General features: G+C 40.9%; 1 protein-coding gene across 1 annotated transcript in view; it reads right to left on the bottom strand.

Moving 5' to 3' along the window:
* The window catches only part of LOC117680037 (O-acyltransferase like protein), a 31,742-nt gene extending 7,823 nt beyond the window's left edge, over positions 1 to 23,919 (bottom strand). The window contains exons 1-12 of the mRNA XM_034442498.2: positions 23,757 to 23,919; positions 21,913 to 22,052; positions 16,731 to 16,809; positions 13,612 to 13,750; positions 12,868 to 13,082; positions 11,615 to 11,785; positions 10,156 to 10,258; positions 9,100 to 9,201; positions 7,844 to 8,009; positions 6,345 to 6,424; positions 4,079 to 4,192; positions 1,302 to 1,431 (exon numbers count right to left, since the gene is read on the bottom strand). Of these exons, the coding sequence (XP_034298389.2) occupies positions 1,302 to 1,431; positions 4,079 to 4,192; positions 6,345 to 6,424; positions 7,844 to 8,009; positions 9,100 to 9,201; positions 10,156 to 10,258; positions 11,615 to 11,785; positions 12,868 to 13,082; positions 13,612 to 13,750; positions 16,731 to 16,809; positions 21,913 to 22,052; positions 23,757 to 23,919 (1,602 nt within the window). The remainder of the gene's footprint in view (positions 1 to 1,301; positions 1,432 to 4,078; positions 4,193 to 6,344; positions 6,425 to 7,843; positions 8,010 to 9,099; positions 9,202 to 10,155; positions 10,259 to 11,614; positions 11,786 to 12,867; positions 13,083 to 13,611; positions 13,751 to 16,730; positions 16,810 to 21,912; positions 22,053 to 23,756) is intronic.
* Positions 23,920 to 24,206: the final 287 nt, after the last annotated feature.

Raw genomic sequence — 24,206 nt, 5'->3', positions numbered from 1 at the left:
GCCATCCTGCCAGAACCGATGAAGCTTCTTGGATGACAAGCGAAACATCATCTTCTTCCTCAAGGAAAAAGCAGTCCAGTTGCCTTTTGAAAAAGCACCTTTGAGAACTTCTCATTTTGTTAAAGCATTTTGAAGATCCTACCCTTAAGGATCAACTCTGTAAACCAGAGTATCAATTAGTTGTGACTATAGATAAGCAAATACAGAATGAATCACAATTTATTCAGAGGTGTGAGACTATACACTACACTATCCTACACTATAAATTTCTGAGACAAGAGAACTTACGACAGGCTCTCATTCAAAGCATTCCTTCCTCAATAAACATGCTGAAGACTGAAGACTGAAATTCATTCTTGACCTCAGTAACAATAGTAACCTGCCAACAATAGGACAAAGGTTCAGTGATGGGTTGCTACTGGTTCTCCCCAGATTGGCCAAACTGGTAGCGGTGGTGGCGGAAGGCTTCGCCCACCCGCCGGGATGCTCTGTGCATGTGCAGAAGCATTGTGCAAGCACGCAAGTGCACCAGTGGTGGGTTCCTCCCGGTTCTGCCCGGTTCTCCGAGCCGGTAGCGGTGACGATATGATGTCACTGAACTGGTTCTCCCCCCTGCCCCCGTGCCCCCCCTGCACCCTCCTGCATTATTCTTACCTTTTATTTGGCCCCACCCCCAATCTATTGCTGCCTCCTGAGTCCCAGCTGATGGCTAGAGGGAAAAAAACTGTTTAAACTCTTGCCGCAGTGCTTCAAAGGGCCACCTTACAGCTGATCAGTGTTAAAAAAAAACAAATGAGTAGACCAGTGCCTGCAAAAATACATAAGTAGATCAGTGCCTGCAAAAATACATGAGTAGATCAGTGCCTGCAAAAATAAATGGGTTGACCAGTGCCTGCAAAAATACATAAGTAGATCAGTGCCTGCAAAAATACATGAGTAGATCAGCGCCTGCAAAAATACATAAGTAGATCAGTGCCTGCAAAAATAAATGGGTAGACCAGTGCCTGCAAAAAATAAATGGGTAGATCGGTACAGCTCTGCAAGCAGTTAAAAGCCTGGTTGACCAGTACCTCTGCTAAATCCTAAAGAATTGTCACATGACCATCAAGCCATGCCCACAAAATAAGCCACGCCCACAGAACTGGTAGTAAAAAAAATTAGAGCCCACCCTTGAAGTGCACCCACAAGCAAACCAGTAGTGACGGGTTTTGAAACCCGCTCCTGCAAAGGTTCTAGGGAGCCCAATTTTATTCGGGCCATTTTATTTATTAATTGTTTTGTTAAGCAGATCTTTCATTTACCTTGGTTCTTAGGACTGGTGGTTGGTGGCGATTCATGAACAGTCCAAGAAATACACCAACTAGAAATGGACCATATCGGCAGTAAGGTTTTGAGTAATACTCTAGAAAATACATCACAGTGGACCTTTGCCTGAAAGCAGAGTAGAACTTATTTTGGTGAAACTTAAATGGACAAAAAAGGAATATTATGAACTAAAGCTTGTTTGGTCAACGATTGTTGAAATTCTTTGAAACTGAATAACAATAAACAAATCTAATTAATATTATTGATGTTAACTCACAAATTGGCAAATGCTATAATACTGTTGTGAATAGAAAGACTTGACATGGTATACTTTTTAGAGATTTGGATTGAAATAAAAAAACAATAAAAACCACCTCTTTATCGGCTGTGGAACAGTCACATTTTTTGTCTTTTAAAAAGGTAATTAAGAGAAAAGGATCTCAGTCAACTGTGAATTAAATGGAATAAATCTTCAGGCATGCTATTTCTCATCTGCTGATCCAGTTCTACATTGGAATTATTGAGTCTGTCATCTGCACCTCCATAATTGTCTGGTTTGGCTCTGAAACCCCACAAGACAGACACAGACTTCAACGGATAATTAGAACTGCAGAAAAAACAATTGCTACCAACCTGCCTTCCATTGAGGATCTGTATACTGCACGAGTCAAAAAGAGGGCTATGAAAATATCTACATATCTACCCTCACATCCTGGACATAAATTGTTTCAACTTCTACCCTCAAAAAGACTCTATAGGGCACTGCACACCAAAACTACTAGACACAAAGACAGTTTTTCCCCGAATGCCATCATTCTTCTAAACAAATAATTCCCACAACTCTGTCAAACAATTTACTAAGATGGTATTACTATTCTTCTTCTCTTCCTTACTAGTATCTATCTCTTCCCACTTATTACTATAATCATGTTGCTTGTATCTTTCAATTTATATTGTTTTTATTTGTTTCCTAGTACGATTTGATAGCTTATTAGTAACCATAACAAAGTGTTGTAACTTTTTATTCTTGATGAATGTATTTTATTCTCCTTATGTACACTGAGAGCGTATGCACCTAAAACAAATTCCTTGTGCATCCAATCACACTTGGCCAATAAAGAATTTGTCAGGTTTCGAGGTCGTCTCAAATAAATTGCATTTCAAACAAAGTCTTTGAAGAAAACTCCCATTTATTAAGCACGGCATTCTAAGTCCGACTCCATTGCAGCCAACACTGACTTCCAGACCCAAAACCCTCCCTTTCCGTGCCCCACTCCCCTGCACTCATTGGCCATCTTCCAAGTCACTCTACCCCTAATCTACTGCTCCAGCTCAAAGGAATTTCCCCCCTCCCATCCCATCTCCTAGGGGATATTATCTCCAGGGAAAATAAGTAGGTGAAAAGTCAAACGTCCCTTTCCAGACGCCTCCTCTTCTCCTTCTTATGTCAGCACTAGAGTAAATGCAGCTTGAAGTGCTGACAGAATTCTCTTCTCTTCTCTTCTCTTCTCTTCTCTTCTCTTCTCTTCTCTTCTCTTCTCTTCTCTTCTCTTCTCTTCTCTTCTCTTCTCTTCTCTTCTCTTCTCTTCTCTTCTCTTCTCTTCTCTTCCCTTCTCCTCTCCTCTTCTCTTCTCTTTTCTCTTCTTGAGATGCCAATTTTTGTTTTTAAAAAAATCTGAACGATTAGTTCAGACCGAGCAACTAGCTTTCCTAGAAAACTTTCTTTCCTAGTAAGGATCAAGGGTTGTAAGGCTGTCCTGAATATTTTTTTTCTTTTCTCTTTCTTAGGAACTATCCAAGCATTTCGTGGTTCTTGGTTCTCAGACCTTAACTTTAATTATTACTAATGATAGTGAATGTTTGGTAATTGCCTCTTCTAAGATTAAATAAACCCTTTGGAAGAGGGTGGATAATTTAGACTAATTGCCTCATCCGTGAGTCAATTTCATCTCCTCACAAAATTCTAGTTTTCTTGCAAATAACATCCAATTGTGTTAAAAAATAATGATTTTGCAAACAGTTCCACATTCTTCATTTGGAGAACTTTTGGGTCTCCAAATCTCACTTTAGATTTGAATGTAAATCAGATTGGGGCACCTTAGTTGCAACCAGTTCAAGTCAATTGTCTTCCAAATTCCTAATTGCGGTCTGCATTTAATCTTGAAAATTATGAATAATTTAGAACTAAGGAGAAATTTCCTGACAGTTAGAACAATGAATCAGTGGAACAACTTGCCTCCAGAAGTTGCAAATGCTCCAACACTGGAAGTTTTTAAGAAGATGTTGGATAACCATTTGTCTGAAGTGGTGTAGGGTTTCCTGTCTAAGCAGGGGGTTGGACTAGAAGACCTCCAAGGTCCCTTCTAACTCTGCTATTCTATTCTATTCTATTCTATTCTATTCTATTCTATTCTATTCTATTCTATTCTATTCTATTCTATTTAGTTTATGAGTGAGAGAGAGAGAGAGAGCAAACAAGAGTATTTGTGCCTCGTTCTATTTTGAATTATTTCAATTTTTGCTCTAATGATATTCAGTCCTAACCAAACCTCTGACTTTTTATAAGGTTAACTTTTTTTCAGGTTCAAGAATGTCTTTTAACCCCAGCCATAGCAGCTCTTTCTTTTCTTTCTATGTCCCTATTTCTTCCTACCAACTTTCTCCTTTTCCCTTTTCTAGGAAAGATTCAACTCAAGTTCACAAACATTTTGGATTCTTCTCAGCCTGTCAATAAGTGAGCAACTATGAAGGAAACCATTTTAAAGCTCCTTACCTCATATCATGTGGGTTTGCTACAGGAAGCCGATAGACGAATGAAAGCAGAGCTGTAGCTGTAAACGTTGCCAGGAAGAGAAAAGTTCCTGCGATGACAAGCCAGCATTTCCTTCTGCCAAAATAAAAAGAAACAGAAGCAACAGATGGAAATGTTTCATCTATGGACCTAGAGCCGTGATGGCGAACCTATGGCACAGGTGGCACACGTAGCCATTTTGGTGGGCACGTGAGCTCAGCTGATTTTCAGGCCTTCTGGGCAAGTTGACAAATGGGCCATTTCCAGCCTCTGGAGGGCCTCCAGGGGGTTTGGGAAGGCCGTTTTTACCCTCCCCAGACTCCTAGAAAGGCTCTGGAGCCTGGTGAGAGACAAAAACGGGCCTACTGGGCCATCACGTGCCAGGAACGGGGGAGGGGAGCATGGGGGGGTCACATGCGCATGCGCAGGGGCAGGGTGCATAGAATTATGGATGTGGGCATGTGCACATGTGATCCCCCCCTCCGCTCCTGGCACGCAATTATTATTTATTTATTATTTATTAATTCAATTTGTATGCTGCCCCTCTCTGAAGACTCAGGGCAGCTCACAATGCATTTAAAATCATTATAAAAAATATTTAAGAATTAAAAACATTAAAACTCATTCACACCATTCATGGCCGGATCTTGCCGGATCGCAAAAGCGAGATCAACGGCCCCAGGCCTGCCGGAAAAGCCAGGTCTTCACCGCTTTTCGGAAGGCCAATAGGGTGGGGATGGTCCAGACCTCAGGAGGTAACTGGTTCCAGAGAACTAGGAAAGTCACGGAGAAGGCCCTCCCCCGCGGGCCCACCAGCCAGCATTGTTTAGCTGACGGGACCAGGAGGAGACCAACTCTGTGGGATCTTACCAGTCGTTGGGAGTTATGCGGTAGAAGGCGGTCTCGAAGATACCCTGGCCCTGAGCCATGTAGGGCTTTAAAGGTAATAACCAACACCTTGAATTGTGACCGGAGACCAATAGGGAGCCAGTGCAGCTCGCGGAGAATTGGTGTAATTTGGGTGTACCTAGGTGCACCCACGACAGCTCGCGCAGCTGTGTTCTGGACCAACTGTAGTCTCCGAACACTTTTCAAGGGTAGCCCCATGTAGAGCGTGTTGCAATAATCTAACCGTGAGGTGACAAGGGCATGAGTGACCATGAGGAGAGCCTCCCAATCCAAGTAGGGTCGCAATTGGTGCACCAGGCGAACCTGTGCAAAGGTCCCCCTAGCCACAGCTGTCAGATGTTGCTCTAATCTTAGCTGTGAGTCTAGGAGGACACCCAAATTGCGAACCCGTTCTGAGGGGGACAATTTCTTCCCCCCTAGAACCAAGGATGGACAGTCAACATAGTCTTTAGGAGGCAAAACCCACAGCCACTCGGTCTTGCCTGGGTTAAGTCTGAGCCTGTTGACTCCCATCCAGACCCTCACAGCCTCCAAGCACCGGCCCATCACATCCACCGCATCACTGAATTGATGCAGGGTAGAGATACACAGCTGGGTATCATCAGCCTAAAGGTTTACTTTCATGCTTTTTGAATGTGGCTCTTAATCCAGAGAAACATGATTATTCATTTTTCTGCTGTGAATAGAATGAGGTTGTACACTTGGGTGTTGTTGTTTTTTTGCAATGCAGAGAATATGGACCCAAATGAGACCTGGTTAATGAAATGTTCATTTGTCCCAAAGGTGGTTTTCCAAAAGACAACTGGACTTCCTTGGTCTCTACTCAGAAAGTCCAGTTGCCTTTTGGAAAAACCATCTGAAAAATCATCCATGACCTGGATGATTGAGAATCTCCACAGACAAAATGTGCATTTGTTCTAAGACAAATGCATAGAAAATCACACAGGACCTTCACTCATAACCATTTCCAGTAAATAGGGTGGGGATTTCCTACCCACCAACAGAGTCACCTTGAGGTGTCCTTAGCGCTCTCTGAATTTAGTTGTTTTCTTGCAGATGTTTCATTACCAAACTAGGATATCGTCATCAGTACTACTAAGGAATGGGATTTTCTCTCACTTTATATTCTAATAGCTTGCCCTATTGGCAGGAATGGTTTGGGGGTTGTTTGGTTGGGCTGTTAGCTTGTTTGGCAGTTCCTTGATTTGGGTATTATTACTGAGGGGGGCCATTTCCACCCCAGATATTTCTAAACAACAAGACAACCAGATATTTATATATTTACATTTACATTTATTTCAGTATTATGGACAGTGGCAGGTTCTCGCAAGATACTCACCTGCTGGAAAGAAAGACTAGCAGGGGTGTTATGAAATAAAACTGGAAATCATTTGCAAGATACCATGTCCATCCATTACACTGAAAAGCACATAGAAAACGTATGTTTTAAAAATAGGCAGCTATATAAATAAAGACAGACTATATGCACAAAGGACATTTTTGTTTCTATGTTTTAAGTTCCTCAATGTTGATTTTCCAGGATTATGGTGAGAATCATGGGATAGCCTTATAGCTATTCCATTTTTAATTTTTAGAAGAAAGGTTGCTAGGTCCGAAGTCTCCCTAGAAAGGATAACCAAGAGCCTTGGTACTACAGTGGTTTAAAGCACCCTGTTATTAACACAGCTGCCTGCAATTTACTGCTGGTTCGAATCTCTCCAAGGCTCAAGGTTGACTCAGCCTTCCATCCTTTCTAAGGTAGGTTAAATGAGAACCCAGTTTGTGGGGGCAATAAGCTGACTTTGTATAAAATATACAAAAGGATGAAGGCTATTGCTTAACGCACTGTAAGCCGCCCTGAGTCTTCGGAGAAGGGCGGCATATAAATCAAATTAAAAAAAAAAACAACCTATTATTTGGCAGCCCTTTCCCTTAACATGGGGATGTCCAACCTTGGCAACTTTAAGATTTGTAGTCTTCAATTCCCAGAATTCTCCAGCCAGCGTGGGAAATTCTGGGACCTGAGGGCCACAGGTCTTAAAGTTGCCAAGGTTAGATACCCCTGCCTTAACAGATGATTTCATTCTTTGTTTAAACTTTTCTTGCAAAGGGTAAGCAATATTTCTTAATACTGTAGTTCAGTGGTGGGTTTCAAATTTTTTTACTACCGGTTCTGTGGGTGTGGCTTGATGGGCATGGCATGGCTTGGTGGGTGTGGCTTCGTGGGCATGGCAAGGGAAGGATACTGTAAAATCTCCATTCCCTCCCCACTCCAGGGGAAGGTTCCTGCAAAATCCCCATTTCCTCCCAATCAGCTGGGACTCGGGAGGCAGAGAATAGATGGGGGCGGGGCCAGTCAGAATTTTTACTACGGGTTCTCCGAACTACTCAAAATTTCCGCTACCGGCTCTCCAGAACTGGTCAGAACCTGCTGAAACCCACCACTGCTGTAGTTCAAAGTACAGATTGGTCCACCCAATTTTTCTTCAGCTTGATTCATAAAAAACTTTTCTCTGTGCACGTAATCAACATTCAATACATTTATTAAAAAAACATCCCCACAGTTAATTTCTAAAGCACATTTCACTATGCATCTTGAGGCATTAGACACGATGAACACATTCAGGGCTAATTCTATGACCTAGATTTTACATTATATAAACGATGTAGTCATCTGTTCAGCTTTTGACCATCCTATACGTATGAGTGTTGTGTTAATGGCTGATGAGTCACTCGCAATTTTTTCTCTTTTCTGCCCACAACCACAATCAAGAGGACTGGAGAAGAAATTCATGGAAACCAGGATAAATTGTCGGCATTCCAGTGTCGAAAACTTACCAAGTCGGGTCCAGCAATGAAGTTGTTTATCAACAATAAGTTGGTCCACCACATTCTTCTACAATTCTCCACCTCAAGTTTCAAGAACTCCCACAGTGCTCCCCACGGAGTAACAGAATACAACCCAACCAAAAGACACACAGAATACATATGGAGTGGCTGAAGTCTACAAATGCAACGACAGTAAAAAGAGTCAATTTATCAAGCATTGTGAGCTTTATAGCTGAGTCCCCTTTAGAGAGGTGCCTGTGGGAGGTGGTTGAAAAAAGTCAAGAAGCCTGGTGTGTATTTTTATGGGCACTTTAAAGCACATAAAACCAGGTGAACTTCAAATTGCACCACTGTGATGGCTATTTTGACTTTTTTTCAACCACTCTTTCAACTTTTTCAATACTCCCAACCCTTTAGCAATAACGCTTAAACTTATATACCACTTTACAGTGCTTTACAGCCCTCTCTAAGTGGTTTACAGAGTCACCATATTGCTCTTAACAATTTGGGTCCTCATTTTTCCCACCTCGGAAAGATGGACGGCTGAGTCAACCTTGAGCCTGGTCAGATTCGAATTGCCAAATTACAGTCAGCCGGCAGTTAGCAGAAGTAGCCTGCAGTACTGCACTCTAACCACTGCACCACCGTGGCTTTAATTTATCTCCATATACCAAAGGGCATTTATTAATTTAATTTTTTAGATTTAGAATGTGTAAGTTGGTAATATGGTGAGCTAGTATGCCATAATGTATCAGAGTAATATATGTGTAGATTCAAGCAGTGTGGATGGAAATTTGGTCATTTTTCTAAGTACTGTCCAAATTTTTTGGGTGTGACATCCAGTGTGCCGATAACTCCTGGAACCAGATCTTGATATTTTGTGAACTTCAATTGTCTGCCTTCTATTCTACTGTCCCTTAGTATTGCTACATCAGTTAATTACACTTTATTCTTTCAACCACAGTTATATCTATTATGAGCCAGAACTTTATCAGTCTGTATTCGGAAATTCCCACAGTATTTTAACCTCCTCATTTTTTATTACTTTTTCAATTATATTTTGCAAATGAAAATTGTTCTCCCCAGAATTTTCCAAATGAACATGCTAATACACTCGTGCTTCCTTTTATAACATTCCCGAATCATGTGTGCTGTCTGTCAACACAACATGCAAATGAAAAAAATGACTCCATGTCCACTTTGCTAGGCAAAAAAACCCCCCTCTTTATCAAACCATTGCAAAAGAAAATTTTGGTAGCGTGTACCTGAGAAATCGATTCCATAAGTACTTCAAAGCAATGCAAAAGTTAATGTCTTTTCCTGAGCAATTTACCATCTTCAGAAATGACCAGGAGCTTAATAAGCCACTAGAAGGAAAGGAAATCATATTAAATTTACCACTTTATTTTTCCAAGCTTGTTTCTTCCTCATGCTTTTTTATGTAACTGTATAGTTGATGAAAACAACACAAAATTAGTCACGTGCTATCAGAAAGAACCTCTTGCTTGAAAAGCAAATATTCTAACTTCATAATGCTAGTTATGCCAGAAATAATTTCTCCCAAATGTCAATGCCAATAAATAAGAGTGGGTTTAGAAGAATTTCTTTTAACATTATTTCATATTCCATATTACCGGCAATCTTAGAACAGACCTTTGTTGAAATTAGACTGTACACAGGGTGTTGTTGAAATGTAAAAATGGTGGCCATGACAATGCAGTTGAAACTCTAGCCAGTTTGTGTGAACGTTATGCAACACACATTATAAGTAGGAGGAGCTTCAGTCATATCATTGTATCTGCCATCTTGATTTTTTTTAAAAAAATATCCTATAGATAAAAAGGTAAAGGTTCCTCTTGCACATATGTGCTAGTCATTCCCGACTCTAGGGGGCAGTGCTCATCTCTGTTTCAAAGCCGAAGAGCCAGCGTGTCCGAAGACGTCTCCATGGTCATGTGGCTGGCATGACTAAACGCCAAAGGCGCACAGAACGCTGTTACCTTCCCACCAAAGCTGGTCCTTATTTTTCTACTTGCATTTTTTACGTGCTTTCGAACTGCTAGGTTGGCAGAAGCTGGGACAAGTAACGGGAGCTCACCCTGTTATGAGGCACTAGGGACCCAAACCTTTGAACTGCAGACCTTTTAGATCAAGTACCATTGGTACTAATATGTTTTTCTTTGCAGACAATGCAAATTATCTTGTTATGAGTTACTAGGACACTGAATGCACACATATCCACACGGGAAACTGAAATGTGTCATAAATAGGTAGGCGTAGGTGTGTGGAAGGGTGGAAATTGCTGCTAATATTTGACTTACCTAATGATGAAAAATGTATCAACACCTAAATAAAATGGACCACTTCGAGAATATATGTAGATAGGGTTTGTTAGTACTTTAGCCTCCCATTCCAGTGTATTATCTGTAGCAACACACATAAAAATAAAGTACAGGTAGGGATTTTATCAAAACCTTTTATTTTTAAACCTACAGGGACCTATAGATCTAATCATAACAATCTTCACAACATCAGGTGTAATCATTTTTTTTTAAAAAAAACTATTTATTTTAAGCATTTTTAAAATCTCAGATGTCATCTATCTTTAAGCAGCTATGTCTGCTTGGAAAAGAAGCCAAAGCTGGATGAATTCTATCTCTGGAGCTTAATCGCCCCTTTGAGAAATAGGAACATATAATAATATGGATGGAAGGGACTTTGGAGGTCTTCTAGTCTAACCCACTGCTCGAGCAGGAAACCCTACACCATTTCAGACAAATTGTACAATCTCTTCTTAAAAACGTCCAGCAATGGAGCACTGTTCTGCCCCAACTTCGGACTCCACAACTTTTGGAGGCAAGCCATTCCACTTTTTCATAGGTATGTCTGTTCATAAAAGATTGACATTTAGTCATCAAGCCAATCTACAACTTAAAAAGAGAAATTCTGGAACTGCCTGTTTACTGCTGTTTATAAAATCCCAAGAACCCAAGCTGTCTTCCGATGTCACCTGAGCTGCAATTGTCTCATATAATAGCACTTTTAGAACATTTTCTTCTTCCTCTTGTCCCTTTTTTTGCCCGGAGCAGGTTTTAAGAGCACATAGAAATGGTGGCAACATTGGAATAAGTATAACCACTTCTACATAGCCAAATAAATCATTGGATTCTGCCCTGCATTGTTTTTTCTAAAAAGGTAGAGGTGTGGTTCAGTTGTATTATTTTGAAATTCTGATATAAATCTTTTAAAGAATTTTTTTAAAAAAATATATTTTCTTTTTTTTATTAAACATTTTTTTAATACAAACAAACAACAAAACACACAAACAAATAAACAAAGATCCATCTTTACATCTTCTTTTCAACATTCAGCATCAGTAATCTATATTTATATTTATACATTTTCGCTTTCTTATTTTAATATATCCCGTATACGTATATTCCTAGTATATCATCTATACATATTCTCTTAATCTAAATATTTAATTTACAATTAGCATAAACTGGTACCCAATTTCCTTTCCACAATTTATATCTTCTCATTTATTTCCATATCTTTTTTCCCTTTTCTGAATGGAAACAATATACAGGTCTTAAAGCAGTAACGTTCCAAGCCCAGCTTCACCTGTATGTGCTGTAACACAGCCACTTCATATCCATCAGCATCTCCCTTGAATATTTATGAATGGCTCTTGGTTACTAAAAATTTGCTTACTATCACCGGGAGATTGAATTTCTTTTAAATGAGAACTAGATTTGCTTTGGCATCTCCAGTTCGTACCTAAATTCTGCCATGCTGTCATTTGGCTTGTATGTCCAGAAATTATCCACAAAAGACTTAAGGATCTAAGACCATTTAGAGCCAAGGAGACATCCTGAGGAGATTGGGTCATCCAAATAGCTGGAAGATTGTTTTGCAGGGAAAAACACTTCATAATGCAATCCAAGGTACCTAAAATACCAAAACACAAAATATTAATTGTAGCCAGTGGTGGGATTCAGCCAGTTCGCACCACTTCGGGAGAACCGGTTGTTAACTTTCTGAACAGTTTGGCAAACTGGTTGTTGGAAGAAATCATTAGAGCAGAGAACCAGTTGTTAAATTACTTGAATCCCACCACTAATTGTAGTACAGATTGTATTCATTCCTCATTAACCTACGAAAGCATGATAAACTTAAACACGCCAGTGGAAATATAATAAAGTATCAACATTCAGAACAAAATTATACTTTGGGAGGATGTCCTCAGGTTCTTCAAGCAGATCAATGTTTCAAGTAGATCAATGTTTTTCAACCTTGGCAATTTTAAGATGGGTAAACTTCAACTCCCAAAATTCCCCAGCAATGAATTTCCCCTAAGGAAAGCAACTTTTAGGCACAAAAAAAAGCTATTTTGCAGAGCTGGTCTTTCAGATATGATGCTCCCAATCCACTAAGAGCTTTAAAGATAAGCTTAATTGTAAGCTTGAGTAAGATCAATAAATACATCTTAAATTGACCCTAGAAACAAATAAGCAACCAGCATTATTCCACTGAAATTGGAGCAAGAAAGACGGCTATTCCAGAAAATTTCTGACGGCTGAATCCTGCATCAATTAAAGCTATGGAATTGTCTCCATGGGCAATATCATGTGTAACATCCTGCAATAATCCAGCTAGGAAATTATCAACATATGGAGTACATGGCCAGACTACTACTACTATTATTACTACTACTATCGGTACTATTGTCATATTTTATGGCCTAAAGCTTGCAGTAAGGCTTGAAGGTCAATGACCTTGAGTAGAGGAAGTAGGAAACAAGATAGAGAATCAACTCAGAGGGCACAGTCCATAAAGTTGGAAGATTTATGGTCCTTAAATCATACTTGACATTTTGTCATTTTTATTTCAAAGTATAAAAAAGCTAGCTACTCATAACATGGAGACAATGAACTAAACTATGACAATCTTTTTGGAATTTACACATAATGTTGTATGCACATTGTTCCTGAATATATATAAGTTTTAGCAATATATATTAAGACTCCTACTTTGTTTTAAACCATCTACCAGTGGCAATATCCTTGATATGGATTCGTCGGTCTGTGTCTTCTCTGTTTTTGATGTACTAGTAGGTTTTTGCATTGAAGATGTGCTGCCATAATTTGCATCTGAAGGCTGTTTGTTGTCCTTAGCTTTCCTCCAGAGATCAGCACTGTAAATAGTTCCAGCAACTGGCAGAATGATGAATAAAACACTAATAAACCTAGGGAAAACAGAAGTTCATTACTGCAGAAGTTTTGATGCATTGAGCAGGGGTCAGCTGCTGGGGGTTCGCAGGGGTTTGGGAGGACCTCTAGCTAAGATTCTGTGCAGTTCGGAGAACCCCCAAATCCCACTCCTGGTTGGCCCTGCCCTGCCCTCCCCTCCCAGGAGTCCCCATGAGGCCTGTTTTGGATGCAGGTAAGTGCAGGGCATGTGCGGAGCTCGGGAAGAGTGAAAAACGGGCCTACTGGAAGTTTGGGAAGAGGGCCTCCAGGGGGCCTCCAGAGCCTGGGGAGGCAGTTTTCATCCTCCTGGAGGCTCAAAGAAAGCTCCAGAGTCCGGGGAGGGCAAAAAACTCCCCTCCCGCTGTGGCACAGGAGGCCAACTAGGCCACACCCACCATTGCCATGCGCATCCAGCAACCGGGCAGAGAACCCCTTGCTAAAATTTTTGAAGCCCACCCCGGCTTTGAGGCAATGGTTGGAATATCCTTTTTGACACACATTTACATCTGGACACCCAGTACTTACAAGCAGGCCCCTGTGAATGCATCAATGGTAGAAAGGTCTTTGGCACACCTGGCCACCATGTTAAATGAAATTGTTGTGTTGAGGGCAAAGAGGGACGGTAAAGGCAACAGGAAGGAGGTGGACTTGAATTTAAATATATCTGTCAAGAAAGAACAACAGTAATAATGTCAGATCAAGAGAAGAGAGCATGTCGTACTTAAACATTTTCATTGCTTCTGAAAGGACAGGCATAGAAACATTTGCTTTCTTGGGGTACAAAGAGTACTTGTGTGTCTCGTACAGAGAGTTTTTATTGCATTTCTATTTGAAAAGTGGAAAACTCATGAGTCTTTTTTAAAAAAAAAGAATCACTCACTTTTTTCTCCTGTTTTTAATCATCTGTTTCAGGGAGAGGAAAAAGAGGGATAGCTTGGTGCCCTCCAGTTTTTTTGTGCTTCAGTTCTCACAAACTCCCAACCCAGGGGCATCCAATGAGTATGTTTGTGTGTTTTAAAAAAAAATCAAGATGGCAATTACAACTTCTACCCAATCCACCCTTCCTTATGTAGATCTGGATCAAATTTTTTTACTACCGGTTCTGGGGGTGTGGCTTGGTGGGCGTGGCATGGCTTGGTGCGTGTGGCTTGGTGGGCATGGCAAGGGAAGGATACTGTAAAATCTCCATTTCCACCCCATTCCAGGGGAAGGTTACTGCAAAATCCCCATTTCCTCCCGATCAGCTGGGACTCGGGAGGCAGAGAATAGATGGGGGCAGGGACAGTCAGAGGTGGTATTTACCGGTTCTCTGAACTACTCAAAATTTCCACTACTGGTTCTCCAGAACTGGTCAGAACCTGCTGAAACCCACCTCTGGTCTGGATACATGAGTGGGATGGCCTATTTAAAGGTTTAAAGGTTTCCTCTATCCAGTTCTGGCTAACTCAAGGGAGCAGTGCTCATTTCTGATTCATCATTCCAATGATGATGGAACATGGACAGTTCCATCATCATTTCGCCAGCATGAAAATATAGAATGCAGTAAGCTTTCTTGACAAAGCGGTACCTATTTATCTACTCACATTTTGCATGCTTTCGAACCGCTAGGTTAGCAGGAGCTGAGGCGAGTAACGGGAGCTGACCCCGTTGTGCTTGGGACTTGAACCTGGGCTGTCAGCTTTCCAACTGGTAGTGACAGATTTTATTTTCCTGGGCTCCAAGATCACCGCAGATGGGGACTGCAACCAAGAAATTAAAAGACACTTGCTCCTGGGGTGGAAAGCTATGGCAAATCTAGACAGCTTACTAAAAAGCAGAGACATCACCCTGCCAACAAAGGTGCTTATAGTCAAGGCTACGGTGTTCCCAGTTGCAATGTATGGCTGTGAAAATTGGACCATAAGAAAGGCTGAGCACCAAAGAATTGAGGCCTTTGAACTATGGTGCTGGAGAAGACTCCTGCGAGTCCCTTGGACTGCAAGACGATCAAACCAGTCAGTCCTAGAGGAGATCAACCCTAACTGCTCTTTAGAAGGCCAGATCCTGAAGATGAAACTGAAATACTTTGGCCACCTAATGAGAAGGAAGGACTCACTGGAGCAGAGCCTAATGCTGGGAACGATTGAGGGCAAAAGAAGAAGGGGACGGCAGAGAACGAGCTGCCGACCTTTCGAGCGATAAGCTCAGCGTCTTAGCCACTGAGCCACCGCATCCCTGTTATCTGTATCGTATAGCACTTAAAAAGCTTCATGGCAGCAGATATGCATCTCTCCCTTTTAAAATGAAAAATACTCAGAATCGCTTTGGCACTCTTGTTAGCTTTGGCAGAAGAGGATCTAATTTATTTCTCCCAAGCTCCAGAGGCTTGGGAGAAAAAAATCACACTAAACTCTTTAAAAGAACTACATTTGCCTTTTGTGTGGCAAATAGCCCCAACTATTCTGGCAAAGCCCAGAGAAACAAATTAGTGAAGTAAGGCACAAGCAACACTGAGTTTACATTTACATTTAATTAATGAATTAAACATGGTTAACATGATACCCCACAGTAATGAACATTCTGTGTTTGAATAAATTATTAGGTGATTCAAAATGAACTATAATCCGTTGGTGAAAAGGTAAGGGGCTTGGATAAAAGATAACATAATGTTATGTTGGGTGGATGAAAGGATCAAAATGAAAAACCGTTGATGTGATATTTGATATTTATTTTTGCAGCAAATTAGCAAGTTTTCCTGGGACCTATAATTGATTTAATCTGCAAGGTTTAATGTACTGTACTGTGTTTGTATAGGGCACAGCCTTTATTGCACAATGCCAAATGTGAAATGTCTCTTAGTTATAAATAATCTATCAGTTAGTAATAAATGGACAGGGTATATTTTCAGAATGAATGAAATCTGCACTATGAGCAAATAAAGAAATTTATATTTTTCCCTATGACTTACTATTGTTTTTACTGTTCTTTTTCAGCCACGAAAAATACGATTCAAAAATAAAGAAAATACAATTCAAAAATTAGGAAAGGAGGAGAGAGTTAGAGATTGAGTAAACTAACTTAATTTTTTATTTAGTAAATACACCCAGAACTGAAGCTTTACAAGTTTGGAAGAACAGTTAGTAGTAGCAGGTCACTACAGGTAGTCCTCAACTTACGACCACAATTGAGCCCAAAATTTATGTTGCTAAGTGAAAAATGTGTTAAGTGAGTTTTGCTTACGACTTTTCTTACCACATTTATTAAGTGAATCACTGCAGTTGTTAAATTAGTAACACGGTTGTTAAGTGAATTTGGTTTCCCCATGGACTTTGCTTGCCAGACGTTTGCAAAAAGGGATCACATGACCCCAGGACACTGCAACGGTCATAAATTGAGTCAGTTGCCAAGCATCCAAATGTAAATCACATGACCATGGGGATGCTGCAACGGTCGTAAGTGTGAAAAATTATCATAAGTCACTTTTTTCAGTGCTGTTGTAACTCCGAATGAACACTAAGTAAACTGTTGTAAATCGAGGACTACCTGTAGTAAGTTACCATGCCTGTAAGGTGTAGCAAATGAGCACAGAATAGTCCTTCAAGAATTATTTTCTCATCTGAAAGATTTATATATACTATGGACCAAAATAAATATAATCCATTTACCTAATGTGGCTAATGCTGTGATTTCTTCTTCTTGGCAAGAATCAGGAACACAGATTCCATTATAGTAGTCAATTCTGCCCTAGGAGAATAATGGTTTTAACCCCGTTATTGAAGGATCTGGCAAAAACAGGCAAATTAAGTGGATACTCAAAATGCGTTGACTTCAATGGGACCCAATCAGTGGTGGGTTTCAAAATTTTTTACTACCGGTTCTGTGAGTGTGGCTTGGTGGGTGTGGCAAGGGAAGGATACTGTAAAATCTCCATTCCCTTCCCAATCCAAGCGAAGGTTACTGCAAAATCCCCATTTTCTCCCGATCAGCTGGGACTCGGGAGGCAGAGGATAGGGGCCAGGCCAGTCAGAATTTTTACTACCAGTTCTCTGAACTACTCAAAATTTCCACTACCGGTTCTCCAGAATTGGTCAGAGCCTGCTGAAACCCAACTCTGGGCCCAATGAGAAATCCTATGTTTATAGGTCTATCAAAGGAGCCATCAGATTAATGCAAGGGGGTGAGATTTTGGAGATTAAAAAATGGCTCTAGTTAGAGCAGGGGTGTCAAACTCAAGGCCTGGGGGCCGGATCCGGCCCACGGGGTACTTAGATCTGGCCTGTGGGGCCACCCTGTAAACAGTGAAGAACTGGCCTGTGGTGCTTTTGCCAGCAAAAATGGGCTCCCAAGCTCCGATTTCAGCTGCCACGGCCTCCTGCAACTCTCTGCCAGTGAAAACTGAGTGGCCCTCCTGAGCTCTGCTTTCACTGGCAGAGGGCTGCAGGAGGTCGTGGCAGCTGAAAACGGAGCTAGAGAGACTGTTTTCGCTGGCAGAGCACTCAGGCCACCACAGTCGTCCCCGACAGGAGTGACGTCAAGCTTAAGGTGACCAGACGTCCCGCTTTTGGCGGGACAGTCCCGCTTTTGAGCAATTTGTCCCGCGTCCCGCGGCGTTTTAAAAAAGTCCCGATTTTTCATTCTGCCTCCTGGTTCCCGGCTGCCTCCTGAATCCCCGCTGATGGCTAGAGGGAAAAAACCTGTTTAAACTCTTGCCGCGGGGCTTCAAAGGGCCGCCCTACGTTAATTAGCTCGGCTTCCCCCTCTCAGCTGATTTGCACAGGGCTCTGCTCTTGCTAAATTGCTCAATTTTTTTTCCCTCTTTGTGCAAACCAAGCTCAAAACGAAATTGAAAGTAAAACAGGCTGTTGGCTTTTGCAACGTTGGAAAATTAGGCAGCAGATTTATTTTCCTTTTCCTCACCAAAAAAGGTAAGTGCAAACAATGGAAAATTATTTAGGGCAAAAGAGGAGAGTTCAAGATTTTAAAACACAAAAGAAAAAAAAGCTCTTTTTAACTAGGGAATTGTAATAATTGAGATATTATTAATTGTATACTGTGTTGAAAGCAGAAATGGTTAAGTTGTGGTTTGGAGGAATATATGGGGGAAATTATTTGGTTTATTAGTATTAGTATTAGTATTAGTATTAGTATTACTACTATCTGGAACGAGCTCCCCCCAGAGATACGGAGGATCCCGGATCTGCGCACCTTCCGCCGCGCCTTAAAGACCTTACTATTTCACCAGGCCGGCCTGGCCTAATTTTCCCCCTCTTTTATAAAAGATTTTTAAAATTTTAAATATTTTTTAGTATTTATATATTCAATTTTAAATTGGTTTTAAAAGTTTGGGGTTTTAAATTTGTCGGGGCCAAAATTATTTAATTTGATTTTATTCTATTTTTTAAATTTTGTATTGTATGTGTTTTTATTGTTTGGCTGTGCACCGCCCTGAGTCCTTCGGGAGTAGGGCGGTATAGAAATCTAATAAATAATAATAATAATAATAAATAATAATAATTATTATTATTGGTAAGTATAATTAATTGATTTGTAAGAAATTGGATTGCATGGAAATAATTGGAATATTCACGTTCATATTGATTAATATACAAAAAAGATAGTTATATAACTAATTGATTTATATTAAAATGTTGAATTTGTATTAAACAACTGTATTACATAATTACATAATTAACCAATGTGAGGATGGATATAAAAATAGATGACAATGGGAAGGGGTATAAAATAGAATAGAAGGGAAAAATTGAATTTGATTAAGATTAGAGATGAGGATGAAGGGTAATATTGTTTTTTTAAAAAAATAGATGAGGAATAAATATGGCAAAAAGGAAATATAGAAATTGTAAATTTAATTGAAATGACTAAACACTGTTTAAATTTGTGAACCGGCCAAATATTCTGTTCAAAGAAAATACATTGTATGTATGTGTGTTTCTAATTATTGCTATTTATTCATATTTGTTCTCTTTTATTCTTTAAAGTTTAACAATTCATTCTTTATCTTAATATCTTTATATTTGTTTGGGGTTGGCTTTCTTCCCTTTCATCTTTTTTATTGTACAGCAATCTTTCTCCTCAAACCTACCACCTCTCTTTTCTTTCCTTCTTACTTTCTCTTCCCCCCCTCTTCTTCTCCTCCCTACTTCCTCTTCCTTTCTCCTTCTCCTCCTCTCTTCCTCCCTCTCTTACCCTCACTCCTACTCTAATTTCCCTTCCCTTCCTTCATCCCTCTCAATTACTGTATCCTTTTATGCATATGGACTACTCAGAAGGCTGAAAAAGTTATTTTTGACTGGTCCTCGCACTTTTGACCAGTCCTCGAACTTACGACTGTCCTCACATTTTACATTTTTGCCCTATCTTGTCATCATGGTGAAGAGAAGCAGTTGTGAAATGAGTGACATGGTTGTTAAGAATGCTGCACGGGCATAAATGTGAGGATGGTCATAAGTGTGAGGACCAGTCAAAAGTGTGAGGACCTGTCAGAAATGACTTTTTTCAGCCCTCTGGTTAGTCCTTTTGTGCATATGGACTACTCAGACGGCTGAAAAAGTTATTTTTGACTGGTCCTTGCACTTTTGACCAGTCCTCGAACTTACGACTGTCCTCACATTTTACGTTTTTTGCCCTATCTTGTCACCATGGTGAAGAGAAGCAGTTGTGAAATGAGTGACATGGTTGTTAAGAATACTGCACGGGCATAAATGTGAGGATGGTCATAAGTGTGAGGACCAGTCAAAAGTGCGAGGACCTGTCAGAAATGACTTTTTTCAGCCCTCTGGTTAGTCCTTTTGTGCATATGGACTACTCAGAGGGCTGAAAAAGTTATTTTTGACTGGTCCTCGCACTTTTGACCAGTCCTCGAACTTATGACTGTCTTCACATTTTACGTTTTTTTCCCTATCTTATCACCATGGTGAAGAGAAGCAGTTGTGAAATGAGTGACATGGTTGTTAAGAATGCTGCACGGGCATAAATGTGAGGATGGTCATAAGTGTGAGGACCAGTCAAAAGTGTGAGGACCTGTCAGAAATGACTTTCCAGCCCTCTGAGTAGTCCTTATACACATAGCCATGGCCACCCGGTCACATGACCAGCTAGCCACGCCCACCCAGTCACATGGCCTCCAAGCCACGCCCACACAATAAGCCACGCCCACAATGGTGTCCCTCTTACCAATGTTAAAATCTGTTCACCTTACCCTATACACATAGCCATGGCCACCCGGTCACATGACCAGCTAGCCACGCCCACCCAGTCACATGATCAGCTAGCCATGCCCACAAAATAAGCCACGCCCACAATGTCCCTCTTTACCAATGTTAAAATCTGGTCACCTTAGTCAAGCTGGCCACGCCCATACTGGCCCCCTGAGGTCAAATGCAACCCTTATGCAGCCCTCAATGAAATCGAGTTGGACATTCCTGAGTTAGAGCAACAGACAATATACTATAGGTCCGTGATGGCGAACCTATGACACGTGTGCCATATTGGTGGGCATGCGAGCATTGCCCTAGCTCAGCTCCAATGCGCATGAGCGCGCCGGCCAGCTGATTTTCGGGCCTTCAAGGCCTACAGGAAGTCAGGAAACACTGTTTCTGGCCTCCAAAGGGCCTCTGGGGGTGTGTGGGGAAGGCCGTTTTCGCCCTCCCCAGGCTCCTAGAAAGCCTCTGGAGCCTGGGGAGGGTGAAAAACGGGCCTTCCGGTCCCACTGTGCCATCGTGTACCAAAAGCGGGGGGAGTGCAGGGGGGGTCACGTGTGCATGCGCGGGGGGGGCAGGGAGCATTGAATTATGGGTAGGGGCATGTGCGTGCGCGACCCCCCGCTCCCCGCATTTTTGGCACGCGTCGGCAAAAAGGTTAGCATCACTGCTATAGGTAGTCCTCAACTTATGAGTACAATAGCAACTGGAAAATTTGTTGTTAAAGAGGTGCAGTCACTAAGTGAAGCACCACATGCCCGCACCCAGTCTTACAATTTTTCCTCATAGTTGTTAAGCAAGACTTTACATGACCATGACTTGTGTCCTTCTCTGCCGGCTTCACCCACTGACTTTGTTTGCCAGAAGACATCTGGGAAGGTCAGAAATGATGATCATGTGACTGTAGGATATAGCAACTATTTTGAATGCATAATGGCTGCCAAGCATCGATATCATGACCGTATAACCACAGGGATGCTGTAACAGTCGTTAAGTGTGAGGCCTGTTTGTAAGTTACTTTTTTCGGTGCTGTCGTAACTTTAACTGTCACTAAACAAATGTTTGTAAACTGAGAACTATCTGTATTGCCTGCTTCTTAGAGCTGAGAGAGAATGATGGTCCAAGATCACCCAACTGACTTGGTGCCTAAGGCAGTACTAAAACTCATTGTCTCCGGCAGTGGTGAAATGTAAAATTTGTTACTACCGGTTTTGTGGGTGTGGCTTGATGGTGGTGGGGTGTTAATGTGACTGGGTGGGCGTGGCCAACTTTTTTTTTACTTTTAAAAGCAATTTTTCTACAACCTTAAGAGGTTGCAGAAAAAAATGCTTTTAAAAGCCTCTGACGATCAGGCAACTCAGCTGGGATTGTCAGAGTAAAAAAGTAAAAAAAAAAAAAGCCTCTGATGATCGTGCGACTCAGCTGGGCGTGGGGGGGGAGGGGGCAGGAATTTTTGTTACCAGTTCTCTGAACCACCCGCAGCCATCATTATCGGATCGGGCGATCTGGTCCGAACCGGGATATTTCACCCCTGGTCTCCGGGTTTCTAGTTCGGTGGAGAGTTTGCAGTAGCATTATCAATATGGCATACTTTTTATTATATGTTCAGGCCAAACAGTGTACTCACTTGTTGCAACTGAAGTTTGCAATATTGTCCACGGAATTTTCCAGAAGGAGCCTCTGCAGAAATGCATTCAGTGTAAGATCCCAACCTGTCCACATTTCCATTTAGGATGCTGCTGCTATATTTCCCAACTGAATCATACACTGTGATATCAAAGCAAAGAGGCTGAATTATAGAACATCTCCACCCACAAACTGATTAGAGCAGAAAAGGTTAACTTTTATATTCTAAGTGGTTGCTTGTTCCTCCAAATAATCTGAAACTGAAGGTCATTACCAAGCACCAATACAGGAATAGTTGGGCCCTCTTGTCTATGGAAATTCTCAGACATCCAGTTTAAAGTTATCCCAAAGGTGTTTTTTAAAAAGGCAATTGGACTTTGTTTTCCCTTGAAGATGTTTCACTTCTCATCCAAAAGCTTCTTCAGTTCTGAACCGAAAAAAATATGCTTTTTCAAAAGGCATTCAGTTCTGGGTGAATGAGAAGCAAAACATCTTCAAGGAAAAACAAAGGCCAGTTGCCTTTTGAAAATGCACCTTTTGGTTGGGCCCTCTCATAAACTTTCAGCAAATACAAATTTACAATCAAATGACAAAATCTTTGATTGAACTATCTTTCCAACTTTGAACAGTATACATGGTTTGAACACGGGTGCTTCATAAATGCATAAGCCTTAATTTAGAGGTAAGTTTCCACCTTTTGGAATAAAAATTCAAAAGTACATCCACATTGTTAGACCATATTGATGTTTCTAACATCATATTAACAAGCATATAGATTTTGAACTAAAATAGGGCAATAGTAGGACAAACTCACAATCGTATGTGTCTCCTTACAATGTAGTAACGCTCAAAGCTGACCTTTCAAAATTCTTCTCTGAGGTGCCCAGTAAACACGAACAAGAATCTTTAGTTCAATTTGTCTCATCCCAGAATGTTTAATAATGTACTTATGACTTAATAAGACCCTTACTCACTGATATTCTAATATGTAATTTAGTTTATTGGTTCGATTTGTTTATTGGTTTGATTTTTTTATTGGTTCGATTTATATGCCGCCCTTCTCGGGAGAATCAGGGCGGCTTACAATGCGTTAAGCAATAGCCTTCATACTTTTGTATATACCTGCTTAGTAGGGCTTTCGGCCACCCCTAAGCAGTGTTCTTTTTTATACAAAGTCAGTTTATTGCCCCCACAATCCGGGTCCTCATTTTACCTCGAAAGGATGGAAGGCTGAGTCAACCTTGAGCCTGGTGAGAGTTGAACTTGCAGTAATTGCAGGCAGCTAGTGCTACTTAACAGCACTTTAGTCTGCTGCGCCACCAAGGCTCTTATTATTCGTTCAGCTCTAATTATTGCAAATAAATAATACTCTTCTTTGTGGCAGCCCCTGAGATATTAGAACACTGTTATTATGTCTCCCCTAGTCCTTCTCTTCATTAAACTAGATATACCCAGTTCCTGCAACCGTTCTTCATATGTTTTAGCCTCCAGTCCCCTAATTTGAAGTAACCTTTTTTCAATCATTTATCTGTAGACAACTTGTCACATTAAAAATGCTAACATCTTTGGCAGGGATGTTTCTCCAAAGATTTGCCAGATATTCCACTGCCGAGAACCTGGAAAAGCTGAGAATATTTTTGCCCTCTGTCTGCAGCCCTTAGATTCATCTGCAGAAAGGAAGTTTGTAATATCTCATCGGTCGCCTGGTGAGAGACTCTCAACTCTAACCTTAAAATTAATTGCAAGACACTGGAACAATTTTGTTCTATAGGTAGCGGATAAATATTTCAAGCCAACAAATAGTCTTAAGTTGAACAATGTAAACTTATGATCACTTCTACTTACTTTTGATTGCGTATGATTTGGGTTTTTCTGCATTCAGGTCAGACAGGAATTCAGTGACGTCTTCCCAACATTCATGAGTTATATTTATTGCAGGAGAAGTTGAAATCAGGAAAGAAAACAGGAAGAGTTTGAGGAGGTAGGTCACCATTTGTCCACTCTTCATGTTTATCTCTAGGTCCTTCTGCTGTTTTGGATGTGCGGCAAAACAGTATTTAAGGATTGTATTGTAACCACTCGCTTTGGGGGTAGAAAGACAAGCTAATCGCCACAAGATAATTAGAAATGCTCAGTGCTCTTTGAATACACAAGCAGCACAATGGAGGTTGCACCAGCGTGAAAAACCTATTTCTGCACCAGGATTGTCTTGCTTTACATGTTTGGCCCATTTTCTCTTTAACCACCTGCTGCCATTCGTTCCAGAGATCAAGCCGCTTGTTGTTTGCCCTTTTG

This window comes from Pantherophis guttatus, chromosome 2 (genome assembly GCF_059756535.1).
Source record: "Pantherophis guttatus breed Tessera chromosome 2, ASM5975653v1, whole genome shotgun sequence".
Classification (NCBI taxonomy): domain Eukaryota; kingdom Metazoa; phylum Chordata; class Lepidosauria; order Squamata; family Colubridae; genus Pantherophis; species Pantherophis guttatus.
The sequence above is the reverse complement of the archived record's forward strand: the minus strand, read 5'-3'. Positions and strand labels throughout refer to the sequence as shown.